We start from the raw sequence: 22,829 nt of genomic DNA, 5'->3' as shown, positions 1-22,829 counted from the left end.
GTGAGTAAAATATGTAATCACTAAATTATATATTTATTGTAATTTGGGCACTATTGCTAAGGGTGAAATTGAACTTTTTTTCTACAAAAAAAAAAAAGTATAAATCGATTTTATTTCGACCATAACTTTCTTTGCTTTTATGCTAGAAAGTTATACTATATCTCATTTTAAAGCTTTTTAAAAGTACTTTGAAAAAGGTTATATACGATTACATCGAAAACTTGACCGTTTTTCCGTTATTCAACTTTGAATTTTTAAAAAAAATTTCGTTCGATAAAAACATTCACTTTTCAATAAATCCTAACTCGGTTTGTATTATGTCTAAAACAAATTTAAGAAAAACAATCTTTCTGTTTTTTTATAAACTTCATTTTTGTATCTCACACTTTTTCTGATAAAACCAAAATTATTTGAGTTATTAATGAAAAATCGATAAAAAACGTGGTTTTTTTAAAAAAATATTTCGATCGCGCATAACTAAAAAACTATTGATTTTTCAAAAAAAATACTAAGAACATTTCTTTCTCAAAATTTCGATTTCTACCAATTTCCGCGATTATTTTCAACATAAAAAATTTCCCCCCTTAATTGCGATGGAACTCACCCCTAGAGCGAAAGCACACAACAGCGTGAAGCAGATTTTCTTTTATTAGAAATTTTCAAAAAAAAGCACACGTTGCCCTTTATTTTTTCACACCCTTTATGTACGTCAAGAATTATCCTTCCTAGTAATAAATAATGACACGATTCTACAATTTTTTTTGTTAAATAATTTCATGGAGTAAACGTTTGTTCGGTTAAGTGAAAACATCATCATATTCAAGTGCTTAATATTGAATAATTAATCACGATTCTCACAATAATATTTTGTAGTATCCGGACATTGTCTAGCGTGAAACCATTTGTTAAACAACATTGTTTTGTAAGGGATGCAGTGGTCCGCTTTGTAAAAGCCCGCGTTTCGTGTAAACTGGTCGAATTCTGAACACAAAGATACTTACAAAACCTCGCGAATACCCAAAAGTCAACAAACAAGGTTCACATTTACAATTGTTTTTGAAAAAAGTCTCAACATCAAGTTAATACAAAATATTGGAGTATTTGAAGGAGGAAATATGGAAAAAACAGCCTCAGAAGAAGAAGGAAGTGCTGCTTTATCAAGACAATCTCATATCGATGAAAAAAATCGTTCAATGATTGATTCCGCAACGATTATTCTGCTGAATTTTCCCCACCGGCGACTTTTTCCTATTTGCAAACTTCTAGACATTAATTTTGCACCGATGAAGGGTTGTCTGCTAAAATAATGACGATAGATCGTATAAAAGACGTTTTATTGGGGTGGGTTACCCTTTTTGTTCTTTTTTGTAACAGTTTTTTGTTGTTGCTGACTTAGTTTGTCAGATTTCTACATTCTTTTCTGTCGCTGCGTTTTGCTTTCCAATCTACCATCTCTAGGATTCTGGTACCTTCTTTAATTTGGTTTCTCCAGGTATTTTTTTATTTATCTCTGTTATTTGTGTTATCTGCCTCAAGATTTCTGTAGGTTTCATTCTCAGAATCCTAACCAATTTAATCTTTGTGTTTTTTTGTATACCGTATCATATTTTCTTGTCCATTCTTCGTTTTGCTTTTAGTTTTTTCTATACCGATTTTTCCCAGTTATGTTTCTTGTTTGTTGATTGAATTATAGAAATTTGAGGCTAAAGATTATAGAATTTCGATGAAGGTACGTCGAATTTCAGTGACGATATTTCACAAATCACAAATTGAGGCTAAAAAGTATTTTTTTGATATATTTTTAAATTGTGAAAAGTTGTATGAAAATTCAATTCATTCAAACTCAAAATGCAGCTCCGATTTTCCTGAAAATTCAGAATTAAGTTCATAATACCCTCCATATCGAGATCTATATGATAGTAAGGTGTGCTAATTGTTTTTAAGGGGTGAAAATCATCCCTTATTGAAAAATACCAATATTATAGTTTTTTTCTACTTTTTTGCAATACAAATGTTTTTCGTTTATGCAGCATAAATATCTTAACATATTGTGTAATGGAAAATTTATATATTTTGAAGTATCAACCCTTGAAAATCTTTAAAAACTACCCTTTCGATGAAAATAATATAGGAAATAATTTTTTAACGATTTAAAACGTTGCAATTTCATTTTTATTGTGAAAAATTCATAAAATTTTAATAAATCTTATTTAGTTATTGATTTTTATTATTCAACCCTCACAAACTACCCCTTTTCGGAGAATGAAATAAAAATAAATCTAATGAATGCCAACTTTCAGATTTTGCATTCTTTTTGATATTAAAGTTTATTGTTTCTACTTTTTAAGTAATTTTTAATGGTCTATACCCTGTCAACCCTTAAAAACCACCCCTCTGATAAAAAATAAAGAATTTTTAATGACTGTTAACATTTTGATTTTGAATTATTTCGATATTCAAATGTATTTGTCAAACACGAAGTGATTTTTCATTTTCTACACACTGACACCCCTTAAAACCACCCCTTTAGCAAGTTTATGAGTATATCATGTCTGGGTACTCTCAAATGTACCTACAGGCAACTTAGTATCAACAGAAAAAAAATTATGCGCCAAAATTTGAAACTTTTTTATATTCTATAATTCAAAAAAAAAATCAAAATCTTATTTTTGATGTAACTCCATTAATTTTGAAGATATCACATCCTAGAAAAAACCATTTTAAAGGTAATTTTCAGATCTATAAGGCTATGTATGTTAGAAGGGCTTGAGATTATCCGTATTTTATTAATAAAGGGTCAAAGGGCTGTGGAAAAACAATTCTCGTAATATAGTGACAGATTATTTTGATTATAACTCCGTCAATTTTTATGCTACAAAAAAAATAAAAAAACCAAAATAATCGTCATAAAGAATGCTTTAATTTGGCTGTTTATTTGTTTTTGTATCTTTTATGGTTATGGAGAAAAAAAATGACCAAAAAAATTTTTTGTCAAAAATAAAAAAAAAGTATTATTTAATGTTAATTTTTTTTTCAAAATTATGCATTTCTGATCAGCCAAACTTCCAGATGTCGTGAATAACATCCAAATAAAGTATTTAGCACAAGGAATAAGTTTAATTTTGATTTTCAATAAAACGGCATCAATTTAAGTGCAATTATTTTTTTTAATTTTAACTATTTTAAACCATATCTCACTGAAATTTCAGTCGAAACGACTTTTATCAATAGTCATTCGAAAGGTCTTTTTAAGCTCTTTAAAATGTATTTTATGAATTTTTGTTGAAAATTGTACCGTTTTCCCGTTATTTTAAGTTAAATGCTCAATTACGTAAAACAAAAGTTTTTCAAATATCTATAACTTGCTTTAGATATAATATTAAGATATAAAAATTTATCTCAATTTGTTTGTTTTTTTATAAGCTTCATTTTCGTTCCTCACGCTTTTTTCGATAAAATGCATTATTACAGAGTTATACGTAAAAAACTACTGAAAAATGCGGATTTTTTGTAGAAAAATCATACTTTTCAATTGCGAATAACTCAAAAACTATTGATATATCAAAAAAACTTTATATAACATTTTTTACTTTAAATTTGCTGATCTTTCGACTTCCGTGGTTATTTTGGGTTAAAAATGATCTAACTAAATATGTAGGTCGGTGATTCTTCCGAAACAACTTGTCACATATTATCGAACGTCAACAACCTTTCCAGGCGATTCATTGCAAATTTCGCTTTTTAAAAATGATTTTCCATGCCAACCACCTCGGTTAATGAGAGAGGCAAACCCTTCATATCATTTGATTTATGGTTAACGCGCGTCAAATGCACTCTTATATCTAGTTACGATTTTTTTTTCTCCCTCATCCAGTTTCTTATTCCAATTTACCAAGCAAAATAATTAGCACGAATTCGTATCGATCCTGGGTTCGATGTACGAACCAGACCATACACTGCCGGCCAAAAGTTTAAAACAAAACGTAATTATCCATCGAATGATGTGCTAAAAACACGCGCTCACGAATTATTTTTACCCCAGGGTGGATATATTTGCACACCAACAATTTTACTTGTTCTAAATTCGTGGAAACGTCCCGAAATGGCGACTGGAAGATGTCACAAGATTTCCAAAAACTTCTTTGCACCGATTAGACCGTATCGTGTAGTACCGGCTTTATTTTCCAGCGCTGTATCCAGCCATATTAAAAATCTAACGACTCCGGCTCATATTTTTGTTTATTTCTAAATAATACCGTAATGGCTTGGGTTGAGGGTTGAAAACGAAGAAGTACTAACAAACAAACATGGTGGTAGTTCAATTATCGTTTGGGGTTGCTTTTATAGCCATGGAACTTGCGATTAATTGGAAAACGAAGATGATTTGGCCTCCTAAATGGCCGGAGCTCAATCATATTGAATTTTTGCGGGAAGAGCTCGAAAGGAACGTAGGAATTCGGAGAAAAAAATCGTAGAATGAGGATTTTTTGATGAAAAATCATTTTAACTGACTTTGTTAGCATGGTCTGTTGATATTTCTTTATGGATTTCGATTTTTTCATGTCATAATCGAAGTTGAACACGTTGATAGCCGACGTAAATACATTTGTAGTTTTTCGTTCAAAATTTCAGCTGAGAAAAATCTTTTTCCTTATAATAACTAAAATTCTTGTATAAAATAAGATATTTCCGGCTTTTTGTCGACGTAATAGGAAAAGATGTGGGCGTAGGATCAGTGGAAAATAGAGTGTTGATTAACTCAAAAAATATCGCGTAAGAAATTTGATATACGTTTCCAGTTAGGTCATACAGTGTTAAGTTGAAGTAATTAAGAAAGTAGATTTCGACCGAATTACTTTTTTTCGCCTTCAAGACTATTTTTTTCCATAAAGAAATGATATTTTTCGACGTTTTCCACGGTCACGATCCCATTAGTAATGGTTTTCTGTACTACAACCCAACAGAACAACTTTTTCCACCCCTAATAGACGAGATCCAGCGCTGCAGAGGAAAGTTTCTCCTATATCAGACGATCTTTGAAAGTAAATCGTTTCCCGTACACTAATTCTTGTGTATACACAGAGAAAAATTGTTTCCAGTTTAACAAAGCTGATATTTTCCCATAACCAACGGCGTTTCGTCCTTTCTAAACAACAAATAATGAAAGTAAACTCTAAATCTAACAGCTTTTTGTTATTCTTGTGTAAGTTAAGAATATATAAGGGTCGAAAAGGGATCGGCCAATTTTATTACGAACTGTTTGGTCATCAGGAATCTAATAATCAATATTATATACCAAAGAAGGTATATAAACTTGGATACAATGGGATATTTTCGGATTTTGATTTCCAAAATTGTTTATTTTCACTTTTGAAATAATTATTATTATGTTTATCATCATAAATATCGTGGAAAATCAGTTTTTGTGCCAGAAAACGTCGATGCTTCATGCGTCGATCGTGATTATACATATCGTGAGACTCAGGTATATTTTGGTATTAGTTGCCCCGCATATTGCATCAAAATTCGTCCGTCAAAAAGACTTGTTCGCGTTGGTTCAAGCCCCTACAAAAATACACCGATTTTAATGAAGAATATTTTGAAAAACAATAAAATCATATCGAATTATTTGTCTGATTGAAAACTTAACTAGCAACCCTCGTAGTACAAACTAATTTGATGTTTTCGGTTTATTTCGACACTTTATTTTGTAAATGTGATGGAAATAAACAGAATAGTGAAACGACAACAAATTTCGATTCCAAAATGCTATTATGAGGAAATAAAATAAATCAGTGTCGAAATATTATAACACGTACTTGAATTTACTATTGTTAGGCTAGATTTTGAAAAAAAAAACTTAATAACTTCATAAATCTTTAACCTCTTACACGGTATTGTCCACTAAATGATGACATGTGGTATTTATTGTAGGGCTACAATGACTATTAGTCCGGTCAAATTAGACAATCGTACTTACATAAATTCACACCAAGTTGAAAATCAGTGAAATTGTTTAAAATATAATTAAAAATAAAGTTCGAAAGTTTCCCATCATTTTCGTGTATGGAAAAATTTTTATTCAACGTCAAATGTCACAAAAATTAGTTTTTCGCGATTTTCGTCAAAACGGTAAGTTTTATCATAAAAATACCTCAGACAAAAATTGTAGATCATAAAATTATCTACAAAAAATGTTCTAATACTTTTTTTCCTATAACCCACTGTTTCTGAGATATAATGATTCAAAAAGTTGTAATCGTCATATAATACACATGTTTCCACGCCATCTATGAGGCAGTCTACTTAACGTTTATTTTTAAACGTGGTTTCTCCACGGGTCCGTTGTGATCATATTTAATTTGAAACTATTGCAAAATAATAAAAATTGGCAGATATTGATATGATTTAAGTTTAAAAAGTTCAGAAAGTTAATCTTCCGAGTCGTAGCTTTGAACTTTTTAACAAAACATGCATATTAATATCGATATAAGGAAAAACCCGTTTTTTTGATATTCAACTTGACTTTAAAATATTATTTTTAATTATATTTTAAACACTTTCACTCATTTTCAACTCGTTGGTAATTCATTCTCATTTTTTGGTCTAATTTGACCGGACTATAGCAATAATTAGAAAAATAACATAAAGGAGAAACAAGCACGTAAAAATATAATGAATAAAATACAAACTTCATAGTTTTTTTGATAATATAGTAAAGATTCATTCATTTATATTAAAGATGTAATCAAGTTTATCTTTTCGTTCCTCCCTGTAAAGAAATATCTTCGTGCAGTAACTTTATACAATTGCGGAAGCGTTAAGAATAGAAATATAAGTTTAAATCGTCCCACAACAGGCTTCTATTCAAACCAAAACTTCAATTAACATTCAAAGTAATAATTAGGCCAAGCACTAGAGCAAAAAAAGCGTTATAATTTAAAACCTATGCGTTATACGAAAAAAAGTTTCAGATAAAAAAGATGGCAAAAATTATTATCTATAAAAATGATTTCTAATATTTTTGTCGTAAGATGCGTAGTACGCGAGATATTCGATAAAACGTGTTTTTCAAGATGGCGGTTGACGTGAGCGCCCCCATGACGCCTACTCGACAAATCAGAACTAAGGCGCTAAAACTTCATTTCCACTACCAGTAAACTACACAGGAAAAGACGGAAAAACTACGTAAAGTATCTCTGCTCAAATTCTAGTCCAACAAAACCTGGACGGTCAGAAGAAGACTTAAAGCAGCTAACCTTGAGCAAAAAAGGCCCAAAATCAATCCGTTTGGACTGACGAAAGGCTCCGTTCTATTCTCAGACGAAACCATGGTAATTTTGTATTGGTAGTTGTATTAAAAAGTTCTAATAACTGTTCCACTCGGGCTTTATTAATTTATTTTATTTTGGGGAGAAAAATAATATACTTTTAACAAGGATTACGCTGTCATTTATTTTATAAATCCTTCATTTGCACTAACATAACTGGGTTATATAAGATACCAAAGGTTTAATCAGATAAAACAAATTTCCGATTCATTCAGATAAATAAATACTACGTCTTAGGCAACACGGAATACGACGCATCGATTTGTAGGTTATCTAAGTTTCGGCTAACGATTTATTACTGAACATTATGGAGATGTGACGATGTCATTACTAATACTCAAAATGATTCCAAATATACAGATAAGATATAAGTATATTATCACCGTCTCCTTTTAACGAGTTTATATAAAAATATTTCGATAAAATATATAAATATCTACATATATTTATCATGACAACAGTTATATATTTTGATAAATGCTACTGATTAGGCAACACGCTATACAGTATCGCCTTATATGTTTACTAACTTTCTTTTATTGATTTATTCCCGAAAATTAAAAGAATCGTTCATAATAAAAATATTATAGTGGGTAATAGAAAATATATAAAACTTGTACATGTTCCGTAAACGTTTACAAACGTTTACAAATACGTATTCGAATACTAAAACTATGACACGTCCCTAATTTAATCCCTTTAAGGTTAGGTCCTAGTGAAAGATGTTTTGTTGAAGATCCAATTTAATTACGTTATACATGTATCTGTTGATTGCGGGTAAAGACTGACTTGCAACTTCAACAAAGATTAAAACAGGACCGGTATTTTTAATGTTAGATGTTTCTAATTGATCATAATTCATTCAAGACTAAAATTATTAGAAATACTTTGAATGATAATAGTAGTGAACAACAACATATGAAAATGGAGTCGTTTTATTATCAAATATAGAAATTTTGACATTTTATCAAAAACAGTATACAGGGTATAGCGAGTAAGTTGTATAGATGCATACCAAATTGAATTTTCAATAGAACCAAGTTTAAAAATACATTATAAGGGATTAAACACAAGAGCGGGTGAAAAAATAATATAAATAGAATGATGAATGAAATTTTTTGTCACTTTAATCAAATTTTTAATGACACATTCCTAGAACAACCTGTATATGAGCAAGTATCGAAATTTCGTTGACGTTTTCGTAATTTTTGACATCAGTTTAGTAGGAAAGGAAATTTTTCCGAAATTCTAGGACCAAATTTGAAGATTTCGATATTTTAACGTAAAATGGTGTACAGGGGGTGTAGAAAGAAACATTGAACCATGTAAAACAAATTTAATGATCGAAAATAACTTTATAAATGAAAGTATTACTGGAAAAAGGAATAAAATCGTACAAAAACGATAAAAAACCAATAAATGTTGATAATTTTTCAGTTAAAAAAGTCAATTTATTTTCGAACAACCTGTATATGAGCAAGTATCGAAATTTCGTTGACGTTTTCGTAATTTTTGACATCATTTCAGCGAGAAAGGGAGTTTTTTTCGAAATTCTACGACCAAATTTGAAGTTTCCGGTATTTAAACGTGATATAGTATACAGGAGGTGTAGAAAGAAACATTTAAACCATTTAGAACAAATTTAATGATCGAAAATAACTTTATAAATGAAAGTATTACTGGAAAAATGAATAAAATCGTACAAAAACGATAAAAACCCAATAAATGTTGGAAATTTTTCAATTAAAAACGTCAACTTATTTTCGAACAACCTGTATATGAGCAAGTATTGAAATTTCGTTGACGTTTTTGTGATGTTTGATATCAGTTTAGTAGGAAAGGAAATTTTTTCCGAAATTCTACGACCAAATTTGAAGATTTCGATATTTTTACATAAATTAGTATACGGGGGGTGTACCGAAAGACATTTCTCGAATTGAACAAATTTAATGATCTAAAATTACAATTTTTACTTGAAAAACTGAAATTAAATAAACATAATCACACAAAAATGATAAAAAACAATAAGGAATCAAAATTTTCCAAATAAAAATGTCAAAACATTTTCAAACACTCTGTATATGATCTAGTATCGAAATGTCGTTGAAGTTTTCGCAATTTTTGACTCCAGTTTAGTAGGAGAGGAAATTCTTTCCAAAATTCTAGGACCAAATTTGAAGATTTCGATATTTTTACATAAATTAGTATACGGAGGGTGTACCGAAAGACATTTCTCGAATTGAACAAATTTAATGATCTAAAATTACAATTTAAACTAGAAAAACTTAAATTAAATGAACATAATCACACAAAAACGATAAAAAACAATAAGGAATCAAAATTTTCCAACTAAAAATGTCAAAACATTTTCAAACACTCTGTATATGATCTAGTATCGAAATATCGTTGAGGTTTTCGCAACTTTTGACTCCAGTTTAGTGGGTAAGGAAATTTTTTCCGAAATTCTAGGACCAAATTTGAGGATTTCGATATTTTAACGTAAAATGGTGTACAGGGGGTGTGCCGAAAGACATTTTTCGAATTGAATAAATTTAATGATCTAATATTACAATTTAAACTAGAAAAACTTAAATTAAATGAACATAATCACACAAAAACGATAAAAAACAATAAGGAATCAAAATTTTCCAACTAAAAATGTCAAAACATTTTCAAACACTCTGTATATGATCTAGTATCGAAATATCGTTGAGGTTTTCGCAACTTTTGACTCCAGTTTAGTGGGAAAGGAAATTTTTTCCGAAATTCTAGGACCAAATTTGAGGATTTCGATATTTTAACGTAAAATGGTGTACAGGGGGTGTGCCGAAAGACATTTTTCGAATTGAATAAATTTAATGATCTAATATTACAATTTAAACTAGAAAAACTTGAATTAAATGAACATAATCACACAAAAACGATAAAAAACAATAAGGAATCAAAATTTTCCAACTAAAAATGTCAAAACATTTTCAAACACTCTGTATATGATCTAGTATCGAAATGTCGTTGAAGTTTTCGCAATTTTTGACTCCAGTTTAGTAGGAAAGGAAATTTTTTCCGAAATTCTATGACCAAATTTGAGGATTTCGATATTTTAACGTAAAATGGTGTACAGGGGGTGTGCCGAAAGACATTTTTCGAATTGAATAAATTTAATGATCTAATATTACAATTTAAACTAGAAAAACTTGAATTAAATGAACATAATCACACAAAAACGATAAAAAACAATAAGGAATCAAAATTTTCCAACTAAAAATGTCAAAACATTTTCAAACACTCTGTATATGATCTAGTATCGAAATGTCGTTGAAGTTTTCGCAATTTTTGACTCCAGTTTAGTAGGAAAGGAAATTTTTTCCGAAATTCTATGACCAAATTTGAGGATTTCGATATTTTAACGTAAAATGGTGTACAGGGGGTGTGCCGAAAGACATTTTTCGAATTGAATAAATTTAATGATCTAATATTACAATTTAAACTAGAAAAACTTGAATTAAATGAACATAATCACACAAAAACGATAAAAAACAATAAGGAATCAAAATTTTCCAACTAAAAATGTCAAAACATTTTCAAACACTCTGTATATGATCTAGTATCGAAATGTCGTTGAAGTTTTCGCAATTTTTGACTCCAGTTTAGTAGGAAAGGAAATTTTTTCCGAAATTCTATGACCAAATTTGAGGATTTCGATATTTTAACGTAAAATGGTGTACAGGGGGTGTGCCGAAAGACATTTTTCGAATTGAATAAATTTAATGATCTAATATTACAATTTAAACTAGAAAAACTTAAATTAAATGAACATAATCACACAAAAACGATAAAAAACAATAAGGAATCAAAATTTTCCAACTAAAAATGTCAAAACATTTTCAAACACTCTGTATATGATCTAGTATCGAAATGTCGTTGAAGTTTTCGCAATTTTTGACTCCAGTTTAGTAGGAAAGGAAATTTTTTCCGAAATTCTATGACCAAATTTGAGGATTTCGATATTTTAACGTAAAATGGTGTACAGGGGGTGTGCCGAAAGACATTTTTCGAATTGAATAAATTTAATGATCTAATATTACAATTTAAACTAGAAAAACTTAAATTAAATGAACATAATCACACAAAAACGATAAAAAACAATAAGGAATCAAAATTTTCCAACTAAAAATGTCAAAACATTTTCAAACACTCTGTATATGATCTAGTATCGAAATGTCGTTGAAGTTTTCGCAATTTTTGACTCCAGTTTAGTAGGAAAGGAAATTTTTTCCGAAATTCTATGACCAAATTTGAGGATTTCGATATTTTAACGTAAAATGGTGTACAGGGGGTGTGCCGAAAGACATTTTTCGAATTGAATAAATTTAATGATCTAATATTACAATTTAAACTAGAAAAACTTAAATTAAATGAACATAATCACACAAAAACGATAAAAAACAATAAGGAATCAAAATTTTCCAACTAAAAATGTCAAAACATTTTCAAACACTCTGTATATGATCTAGTATCGAAATGTCGTTGAAGTTTTCGCAATTTTTGACTCCAGTTTAGTAGGAAAGGAAATTTTTTCCGAAATTCTATGACCAAATTTGAGGATTTCGATATTTTAACGTAAAATGGTGTACAGGGGGTGTGCCGAAAGACATTTTTCAAATTGTACCGACTTAATGACCGGGGGATGGTTCTTTGCAGTTTTTTGTCTAAACGACGTTCCGGTGAGAGGCTCAAGAGTGTGATTACTCTCTGAAGGTTCATATTCAAGAAAATTCACGAACTGAATAATCTTCGACTGAAAATGCTGGAGCTAGCAGACAACGGCGAACTTATTGCAACGTTTGAGCTATGAAATCGGCCACAAAGTGTCTCAAAGCTCACAAAGCTCAAACAATCGTTATAATAATGAACAAAATTAATGAATTAAAGTTTGAATTACTATCTAATGCATCCTATTCGCGAGATTTAACTATCTAGGAGTATTTTCTGTTCCCAGATTTGTCAAAATAGATCGATGATCCAAGATTTTCCAACATTATTTTACTTGACGATTCTTATTATTAAAATGGTATCAAATTTTCCATCAAATATCCAGTTTCATCTTCACGAAAACGTGTGGAAAAGTAGATATACTTTGACTTTGTATCTTTGGGTTCAATGACCCACAAGTAAGCTTTACGTGATACCTAATTCATTTATAATCTTCATGACAACTTCAACTAAAACATTGAGATTACAGCTCTTAGTTTATTGTAGTTTTTATATGCCATAGACAAACCTATAGGACTAGTTGACAGTTGACAGGTGACAGCAAGCTGTAACCGAAAATTTGTCTTATTCACACTAGTTTATGGCCGATTGTTTTTCTATGATTTTAGTCATGATATTTTGCAAGGCTTCAACGATTCTGCTTTTACATTTTTTTTTCAAACAGCACGTCATTATGGGTATAAACTTTGAAGGTTATGTTTTTTTTTTGTTAGGAAACAAGAAATAAATTGTGAACATTTAATTATGTCACTGTGTAATAGCCTTCCGCTTAATTTAATAAACATGTTTAGTATTAATAATCACCTTCAAAACCTTAAATTAAATGACCCGCGCGTTTTGAAAGTGTAAATTATGTACACGCTTTTGTTGGACAGTAAAAGACATCGCTCTTCATGAATATGCTTCGAGTAAAATAAAGAAAAGATGAAAAATAACTTATTTTATCAATTTAGATGGTTAGAAAGTTGGATACAATGTGCAAAAATGTTATAAAACAAAGAAAATATAAAATAATTATAAGTATATTTTTTATCTCGAGATTTCGAAATGAAATAATTACTCCGCGACCCTCCATTTTGAATTTCATGAGAACAGTATCCAATTTAGTGACTTCTTATTCAGAAATTACTTAATTTAGTTACAAAAATCACATATCCAAGCATCAAACTCTGATCCAATACATACAGTCATTTCGTGGTTAGGAATTACACGTTAAAAATCTGACCCACAGTTTTTTCAAAAACATACACAATGTCAGGAGCTTTTTTACATATTAGGGCATCTACTTTTCTTTTGCTTGAGTTTTTTATATTTCTTTTTATTTGGACACGGGACTTAAGCATACCAAACGCAGAACGCCACGATCGATTCCGAAGACGATGGTTTGACGTCCAGTTTCAAAAAAAGATGTTTCTATTTGGTTATCAGGTCTTGGTGGAGGTTTAGTTATTGTTTCATACCTATACCTCGACTTTAATTCATTAAAAGTCAAGTTTTGAACACTACGAACGGAATTCAAAGGCATTTGGAGCAATCCTAGATTGCTAGTCGATAACTTTTCATCATTATCGATGGATAGGTGTCTTTAGAAACATATTTATATCAAAATTTGAGTTATTCCATATTTAGAACCATTAGTCTAAGTACAAATTCGAAATTCGTGATTATTATTTGCAATCTAGCTGGATATCTTCTTCACAACCACTTTCTACAGTCTCCCTGATGTTATTTGTCGCAATTCTTATATTTTTTTTCTTTTAATTGCGTTTATTATATTCCTTTCATCTTCTTGTCCAATTTTCTTTTTATTTGGGCACGGGACTTACGCATACCAAACCCAGAACGCCACGATCGATTCCGAAGACGATGGTTTGATGTCCAGTTGCAAAAAAAGATGTTTCTATTTGGTTATCAGGTCTTGGTGGAGGTTTAGTTATTGTTTCATACCTATACCTCGACTTTAATTCATTAAAAGTCAAGTTTTGAACACTACGAACGGAATTCAAAGGCGTTTGGAGCAATCCTAGATTGCTAGTCGATAACTTTTCATCATTATCGATGGATAGGTGTCTTTAGAAACATATTTATACCAAAATTTGAGTTAATCCATATTTAGAACCATTAGTTTAAGTACAAATTCGAAATTCGTTATTATTATCTGCAATCTAGCTGGATATCTTCTTCACAACCACTTTCTACAGTCTCCCTGATGTTATTTGTCGCATTTCTTATATTTTTTTTCTTTTAATTGCGTTTATTATATTCCTTTCTTCTTCTTGTCCAATTTTCTTTTTATTTGGGCACGGGATTTACGCATACCAAACCCAGAACGCTGCGATCGATTCCGAAGACGATGATTTGATGTTATTTGCTTGTTCATGGGAATTTTGTAACAAAAAAAATTACTCACAAAGTCGGTTGTTTAATTAAACTATTTTCCCATGAAAATCGAGAAAACAAAAATGTAATAGGAGCTAAAACAAGTTTATAAACTACCATTGCTTTGGGAGAAAAATATTTAACAGAGATAATAGTTCAAAGCCGCTTAACAACGTAATATTTTTGCGAGTTTTTGGAAACGTTCCCGTATAATAAAGATTTCCTTTATACTGTTTCAGGATTGGACGTTACAAATCAAGTTTGTGCAGCAGAGAGATGCCGGTTTGTACGAGTGCCAAGTTTCCTCGCATCCGCCCATTAGCATCTTTGTTCAGCTTAACGTAGTCGGTATGTATACATACACCGCACATTCATCTTACGTATTCCGCTTTATTCTTAAAACCGTTTTCTGATATGAATCAAACGGGGCTTTGTTATATCTTGATGTGAAATATACAGTAAGTCTCACTCGAAAATATGGAGTCTGCATCCGTTTTATTACGATTCTCTCTTAAAAAAATGATTTGACAAATGTTTCCGGCGTGGAAGGAACATGTGGCAACAACGCGGTTAAATAGGAATTATCACATAACCTATAATAAATTAAAACGACGACAAGGTCGAAATGACTCGAAAAACAGAAGAAGAAGCGATAAAAAACACTACATAATATGACATACGTTAAAAAGACGTCGAAATGAGGTGGGTAGAGTTTTCTCTTTTCTTCTTTTTCCACCAACTGTACTTTGAGTTTAATTAGACTTCATTTATCTATGGTCATCAGCATTTACTAGTATCTGCAGATTCTCTTCGGATAACGTCGTTGAGAGAGCGGTTTTCCTGCCTCTTTTGGAATTAACTTCTTCGGTCGTAGCTCTTGGGACGATAAATCCAAGAAAAACTGAAGTACCGATATGATTTTCCGAAGTTTTCTCGAGATATTTACTGATACGATGAATCCTAACAATTTTCAATTCATTTTTCTGCCTCTTTTGGAATTAACTTCTTCGGTCGTAGCTCTTGGGACGATAAATCCAAGAAAAACTGAAGTACCGATGTGATTTTCCGAAGTTTTCTCAGGATATTTACTCATATGATGAATCCTAGCCATTTTCAAATCATTTTCCTGCCACTTTTGGAATTAACTTCGTCGGTCAAGCCTCTTGGGACGATAAATCCAAGAAAAACTGAAGTACCGATGTGATTTTCCGAAGTTTTCTCGAGATATTTACTGATACGATGAATCCTAACAATTTTCAATTCATTTTTCTGCCTCTTTTGGAATTAACTTCGTCGGTCAAGCCTCTTGGGACGATAAATCCAAGAAAAACTGAAGTACCGATGTGATTTTCCGAAGTTTTCTCGAGATATTTACTGATACGATGAATCCTAACAATTTTCAATTCATTTTTCTGCCTCTTTTGGAATTAACTTCTTCGGTCGTAGCTCTTGGGACGATAAATCCAAGAAAAACTGAAGTACCGATGTGATTTTCCGAAGTTTTCTCAGGATATTTACTCATATGATGAATCCTAGCCATTTTCAAATCATTTTCCTGCCACTTTTGGAATTAACTTCGTCGGTCAAGCCTCTTGGGACGATAAATCCAAGAAAAACTGAAGTACCGATGTGATTTTCCGAAGTTTTCTCGAGATATTTACTGATACGATGAATCCTAACAATTTTCAATTCATTTTTCTACCTCTTTTGGAATTAACTTCGTCGGTCAAGCCTCTTGGGACGATAAATCCAAGAAAAACTGAAGTACCGATGTGATTTTCCGAAGTTTTCTCGAGATATTTACTGATACGATGAATCCTAACAATTTTCAATTCATTTTTCTGCCTCTTTTGGAATTAACTTCTTCGGTCGTAGCTCTTGGGACGATAAATCCAAGAAAAACTGAAGTACCGATGTGATTTTCCGAAGTTTTCTCAGGATATTTACTCATATGATGAATCCTAGCCATTTTCAAATCATTTTTCTGCCTCTTTTGGAATTAACTTCGTCGGTCAAGCCTCTTGGGACGATAAATCCAAGAAAAACTGAAGTACCGATGTGATTTTCCGAAGTTTTCTCGAGATATTTACTGATACGATGAATCCTAACAATTTTCAATTCATTTTTCTGCCTCTTTTGGAATTAACTTCGTCGGTCAAGCCTCTTGGGACGATAAATCCAAGAAAAACTGAAGTACCGATGTGATTTTCCGAAGTTTTCTCAGGATATTTACTCATATGATGAATCCTAGCCATTTTCAATTCATTTTCCCGCCTCTTTTGGAATTAACTTCGTCGATCAAGCCTCTTGGGACGATAAATCCAAGAAAAACTGAAGTACCGATGTGATTTTCCGAAGTTTTCTCAGGATATTTACTCATATGATGAATCCTAGCCATTTTCATTTCATTTTCCCGCCTCTTATGGAATTAACTTCGTCGGTCAAGCCTCTTGGGACGATAAATTCAAGAAAAACTGAAGTACCGATGTGATTTTCCGAAGTTTTCTCAGAATAGTTACTGATACGATGAATCCTAGTCATTTTCAAATCATTTTCCTGCCACTTTTGGAATTAACTTCGTCGATCAAGCCTCTTGGGACGATAAATCCAAGAAAAACTGAAGTACCGATGTGATTTTCCGAAGTTTTCTCAGGATATTTACTCATATGATGAATCCTAGCCATTTTCATTTCATTTTCCCGCCTCTTATGGAATTAACTTCGTCGGTCAAGCCTCTTGGGACGATAAATTCAAGAAAAACTGAAGTACCGATGTGATTTTCCGAAGTTTTCTCAGAATAGTTACTGATACGATGAATCCTAGTCATTTTCAAATCATTTTCCTGCCACTTTTGGAATTAACTTCGTCGATCAAGCCTCTTGGGACGATAAATCCAAGAAAAACTGAAGTACCGATGTGATTTTCCGAAGTTTTCTCAGGATATTTACTCATATGATGAATCCTAGCCATTTTCATTTCATTTTCCCGCCTCTTATGGAATTAACTTCGTCGGTCAAGCCTCTTGGGACGATAAATTCAAGAAAAACTGAAGTACCGATGTGATTTTCCGAAGTTTTCTCAGAATAGTTACTGATACGATGAATCCTAGTCATTTTCAAATCATTTTCCTGCCACTTTTGGAATTAACTTCGTCGGTCAAGCCTCTTGGGACGATAAATTCAAGAAAAACTGAAGTACCGATGTGATTTTCCGAAGTTTTCTCAGGATATTTACTCATACGATGAATCCTAGTCATTTTCAAATCATTTTCCTGCCACTTTTGGAATTAACTTCGTCGGTCAAGCCTCTTGGGACGATAAATCCAAGAAAAACTGAAGTACCGATGTGATTTTCCGAAGTTTTCTCAGGATATTTACTCATATGATGAATCCTAGCCATTTTCAATTCATTTTCCCGCCTCTTATGGAATTAACTTCGTCGGTCAAGCCTCTTGGGATGATAAATCCAAGAAAAACTGAAGTACCGATGTGATTTTCCGAAGTTTTCTCGAGATATTTACTAATACGATGAATCCTAACAATTTTCAATTCATTTTTCTGCCTCTTTTGGAATTAACTTCGTCGGTCAAGCCTCTTGGGACGATAAATTCAAGAAAAACTGAAGTACCGATGTGATTTTCCGAAGTTTTCTCAGGATATTTACTCATATTATGAATCCTAGCCATTTTCATTTCATTTTCCCGCCTCTTATGGAATTAACTTCGTCGGTCAAGCCTCTTGGGACGATAAATTCAAGAAAAACTGAAGTACCGATGTGATTTTCCGAAGTTTTCTCAGGATATTTACTCATATGATGAATCCTAGCCATTTTCAATTCATTTTCCCGCCTCTTATGGAATTAACTTCGTCGGTCAAGCCTCTTGGGATGATAAATCCAAGAAAAACTGAAGTACCGATGTGATTTTCCGAAGTTTTCTCAGAATAGTTACTGATACGATGAATCCTAGTCATTTTCAAATCATTTTCCTGCCACTTTTGGAATTAACTTCGTCGGTCAAGCCTCTTGGGACGATAAATCCAAGAAAAACTGAAGTACCGATGTGATTTTCCGAAGTTTTCTCAGAATAGTTACTGATACGATGAATCCTAGTCATTTTCAAATCATTTTCCTGCCACTTTTGGAATTAACTTCGTCGATCAAGCCTCTTGGGACGATAAATTCAAGAAAAACTGAAGTACCGATGTGATTTTCCGAAGTTTTCTCAGGATATTTACTCATATGATGAATCCTAGCCATTTTCAATTCATTTTCACGCCTCTTATGGAATTAACTTCGTCGGTCAAGCCTCTTGGGATGATAAATCCAAGAAAAACTGAAGTACCGATGTGATTTTCCGAAGTTTTCTCGAGATATTTACTAATACGATGAATCCTAACAATTTTCAATTCATTTTTCTGCCTCTTTTGGAATTAACTTCGTCGGTCAAGCCTCTTGGGATGATAAATCCAAGAAAAACTGAAGTACCGATGTGATTTTCCGAAGTTTTCTCAGGATATTTACTCATATTATGAATCCTAGCCATTTTCAATTCATTTTCCCGCCTCTTTTGGAATTAACTTCGTCGATCAAGCCTCTTGGGACGATAAATCCAAGAAAAACTGAAGTACCGATGTGATTTTCCGAAGTTTTCTCAGAATAGTTACTGATACGATGAATCCTAGTCATTTTCAAATCATTTTCCTGCCACTTTTGGAATTAACTTCGTCGATCAAGCCTCTTGGGACGATAAATCCAAGAAAAACTGAAGTACCGATGTGATTTTCCGAAGTTTTCTCAGGATATTTACTCATATGATGAATCCTAGCCATTTTCAAATCATTTTCCTGCCACTTTTGGAATTAACTTCGTCGGTCAAGCCTCTTGGGACGATAAATTCAAGAAAAACTGAAGTACCGATGTGATTTTCCGAAGTTTTCTCAGGATATTTACTCATATGATGAATCCTAGCCATTTTCAATCCATTTTCCCGCCTCTTATGGAATTAACTTCGTCGGTCAAGCCTCTTGGGATGATAAATCCAAGAAAAACTGAAGTACCGATGTGATTTTCCGAAGTTTTCTCAGGATATTTACTCATATGATGAATCCTAGCCATTTTCATTTCATTTTCCCGCCTCTTATGGAATTAACTTCGTCGGTCAAGCCTCTTGGGATGATAAATCCAAGAAAAACTGAAGTACCGATGTGATTTTCCGAAGTTTTCTCAGGATATTTACTCATATGATGAATCCTAGCCATTTTCATTTCATTTTCCCGCCTCTTATGGAATTAACTTCGTCGGTCAAGCCTCTTGGGATGATAAATCCAAGAAAAACTGAAGTACCGATGTGATTTTCCGAAGTTTTCTCAGGATATTTACTCATATGATGAATCCTAGCCATTTTCATTTCATTTTCCCGCCTCTTATGGAATTAACTTCGTCGGTCAAGCCTCTTGGGACGATAAATTCAAGAAAAACTGAAGTACCGATGTGATTTTCCGAAGTTTTCTCAGGATATTTACTCATATTATGAATCCTAGCCATTTTCAATTCATTTTCCCGCCTCTTTTGGAATTAACTTCGTCGATCAAGCCTCTTGGGACGATAAATCCAAGAAAAACTGAAGTACCGATGTGATTTTCCGAAGTTTTCTCAGAATAGTTACTGATACGATGAATCCTAGTCATTTTCAAATCATTTTCCTGCCACTTTTGGAATTAACTTCGTCGGTCAAGCCTCTTGGGACGATAAATCCAAGAAAAACTGAAGTACTGATATGGTTTTTTCCTCAAGATATGCTAAATCGTAACTACTTTCAATCATTGCGAAATTTATTAATGTTAACATACATTTGACCGATTTTTCTTATGTAACTCCTTAAATTCCGTATTTCTACTTTGATTACCTCAAATACTTCGTCCAGAAGGAAACTTCTTATCTAAATAAAATCAAATAAATAAAATCGAATCAATTTCATTCGCTTTTCCCGTATTTCTTGTGAAATCTCTTTGGTAGTTTCGTATACATCGCAGCAATTAGATTGAGTAGATTTTTTTTTTTCGATTCTTCCACTGAAATATTTCAGCTCCCTGTTATATTTGTTCAATTATTTTTTTTACAAAGGTGTAAACTCAAAAAAGATGCTAACCAATCACGTATTCCAAAACAAAAACGTTTTGGAACGAATTCAAGTTTAACTCGAAAAAAAAATTAATCAATGCTCGTTCACAAAAAGAAAAAGAAGAAAAAATATATTTCCGACATAAGTCATATCGGAAATTGGACTTACATTTCAAAAACAAGCTCGACAAATCTCTGCATGGTCGACGCGTTGAAATTTTGTGAAGGCTACGAATATGTAGTATGGGGATTTGTATAAATCTGTTTATCAGTTAAATCGAAGTCTATTTGTATTATAAAAAAGAAGAAATCTCCTTTACTGTCATCAATCATTCAATTTTCTTTCTAGTTCTAATTATTCTATGAGATAAAGACAAATGACAGATGTCAGTAGTTTTATAATTGACAGGGAAGTAAAACAAAGAGACGTTTCGAAAAATGAGCAAAGAAGAAGAGAAAATACAAATAATTCAAACTAATATGCATAAATGAATGATCTAATAAAACTCCTTAACGCAGTTATGTCAAAAATACAGCCCGCGGGCCACTTCAGGCCCGCGGGCCGTATCAACAAGGCCCGCGATCGTAATATATCACAGAAAAAAGAATTAGAGCTCTACAGATGTTTATATATGTTATAATAATACTTTTATTTTGAATCTGGAGCACTTACGAATTCAAAATTCAATATATGGCCCCTTACAAAATGGAATTTGACACCACTGAATTAACACAAATGAAGAGCTACAAAACAGAATACAAAAGATGAAATATTGAAGAAATAACTACGTCAATCCAATAATATGGATATTAACCAACAGTTTGAAGCAGAAAAATACGAAATTTGAAACGCATACACGTGAATTAAACGTCGAAACTCGTTAAATTTTCAATTGCTAAATTCATCATTCAAAGGTGTCGATGTGTGTAGCTTCGGAGTTCTCATTAAACAGACAAACCATTAAAGAAAGCGGATATTCTATCATCGAATTTAATTAACAAGTTTGTAGAGTATTATCGATTTGTTCTTGAAAGAGAAACATATCCAATCCAAGCGTTAACCTACGCGAAGCTCTTGATAAATGAATTTTCAAAGTACCCGGTGATTTTTCTGTTATGTAGTAGCTCAAATTTCGCCATTAACAATCCATATCCTTAACAGAAACCGATAATATCTTAAAATTGAAGTTCCAATGTGCAATTTTTTCTCTTTTCGTTCAATTTCCATTTCCAGTAAAGCCATTTTTTCATTAAATGCACCACTAAAACTATTTTTGAGGTTAGGTGACGTTGTTTTGACACTAACCTCAAAACTGAAGGTTTAGTTCAACTAGATTATTATATAAGTGCCCTAAATTCTCCCAAACATTCCGCAAATCTATGGAGCTCTTCGCCTTCTAGAATTTTTGCCATCTAGAATCTTCTAGAAACGTCCCGTGGCTATCCAGTCGTTCTAGCTTGTTCTGTCATCGATTAACGCGAGCTACGTTGCCAGATTGTGTACATTAGTTAGTTTTGATGAAATATTTGACACTAACCTCAAAACTGAAGGTTTAGTTCAACTAGATTATTATACAAGTGCCCTAAATTCTCCCAAACATTCCGCAAATCTATGTAGTTCTTTATCGTTCCCGTTTTCGTGTATATTTTCTTCGCATTCTAGAATTTTCTCTTTCTAGAATCTTCTAGAAACGTCCCGTGGCTATCCAGTCGTTCTAGCTTGTTCTGTCATCGATTAACGCGAGCTACGTTGCCAGATTGTGTACATTAGTTAGTTTTGATGAAATATTTGACACTAACCTCAAAACTGAAGGTTTAGTTCAACTAGATTATTATACAAGTGCACTAAATTCTCCCAAACATTCCGCAAATCTATGTAGTTCTTTATCGTTCCCGTTTTCGTGTATATTTTATTCGCATTCTAGAATTTTCGCTTTCTAGAATCTTCTAGAAACGTCCCGTGGCTATCTAGTCGTTCTAGCTTGTTCTGTTATCGATTAACGCGAACTACGTTGCCAGATTGTGTACATTGGTTAGTTTTGATGAAATATTTGACACTAACCTCAAAACTGAAGGTTTAGTTCAACTAGATTATTATACAAGTTCCCTAAATTCGCCCAAACATTCCGCAAATCTATGTAGTTCTTTATCGTTCCCGTTTTCGTGTATATTTTATTCGCATTCTAGAATTTTCTCTTTCTAGAATCTTCTAGAAACGTCCCGTGG

The 22,829-nt window shown here is 32.1% G+C and overlaps 1 protein-coding gene across 1 annotated transcript in view; it reads left to right on the top strand.

The window, feature by feature from the left end:
- The window catches only part of LOC130449360 (zwei Ig domain protein zig-8-like), a 247,648-nt gene that overhangs the window by 203,551 nt on the left and 21,268 nt on the right, over nt 1-22,829 (top strand). Inside the window, exon 5 of the mRNA XM_056787136.1 lies at nt 14,723-14,831. Coding sequence (XP_056643114.1) covers nt 14,723-14,831 — 109 coding nt within the window. The remainder of the gene's footprint in view (nt 1-14,722; nt 14,832-22,829) is intronic.

Source organism: Diorhabda sublineata, chromosome 10, assembly GCF_026230105.1.
Source record: "Diorhabda sublineata isolate icDioSubl1.1 chromosome 10, icDioSubl1.1, whole genome shotgun sequence".
NCBI lineage: Eukaryota > Metazoa > Arthropoda > Insecta > Coleoptera > Chrysomelidae > Diorhabda > Diorhabda sublineata.
The sequence above is the reverse complement of the archived record's forward strand: the minus strand, read 5'-3'. Positions and strand labels throughout refer to the sequence as shown.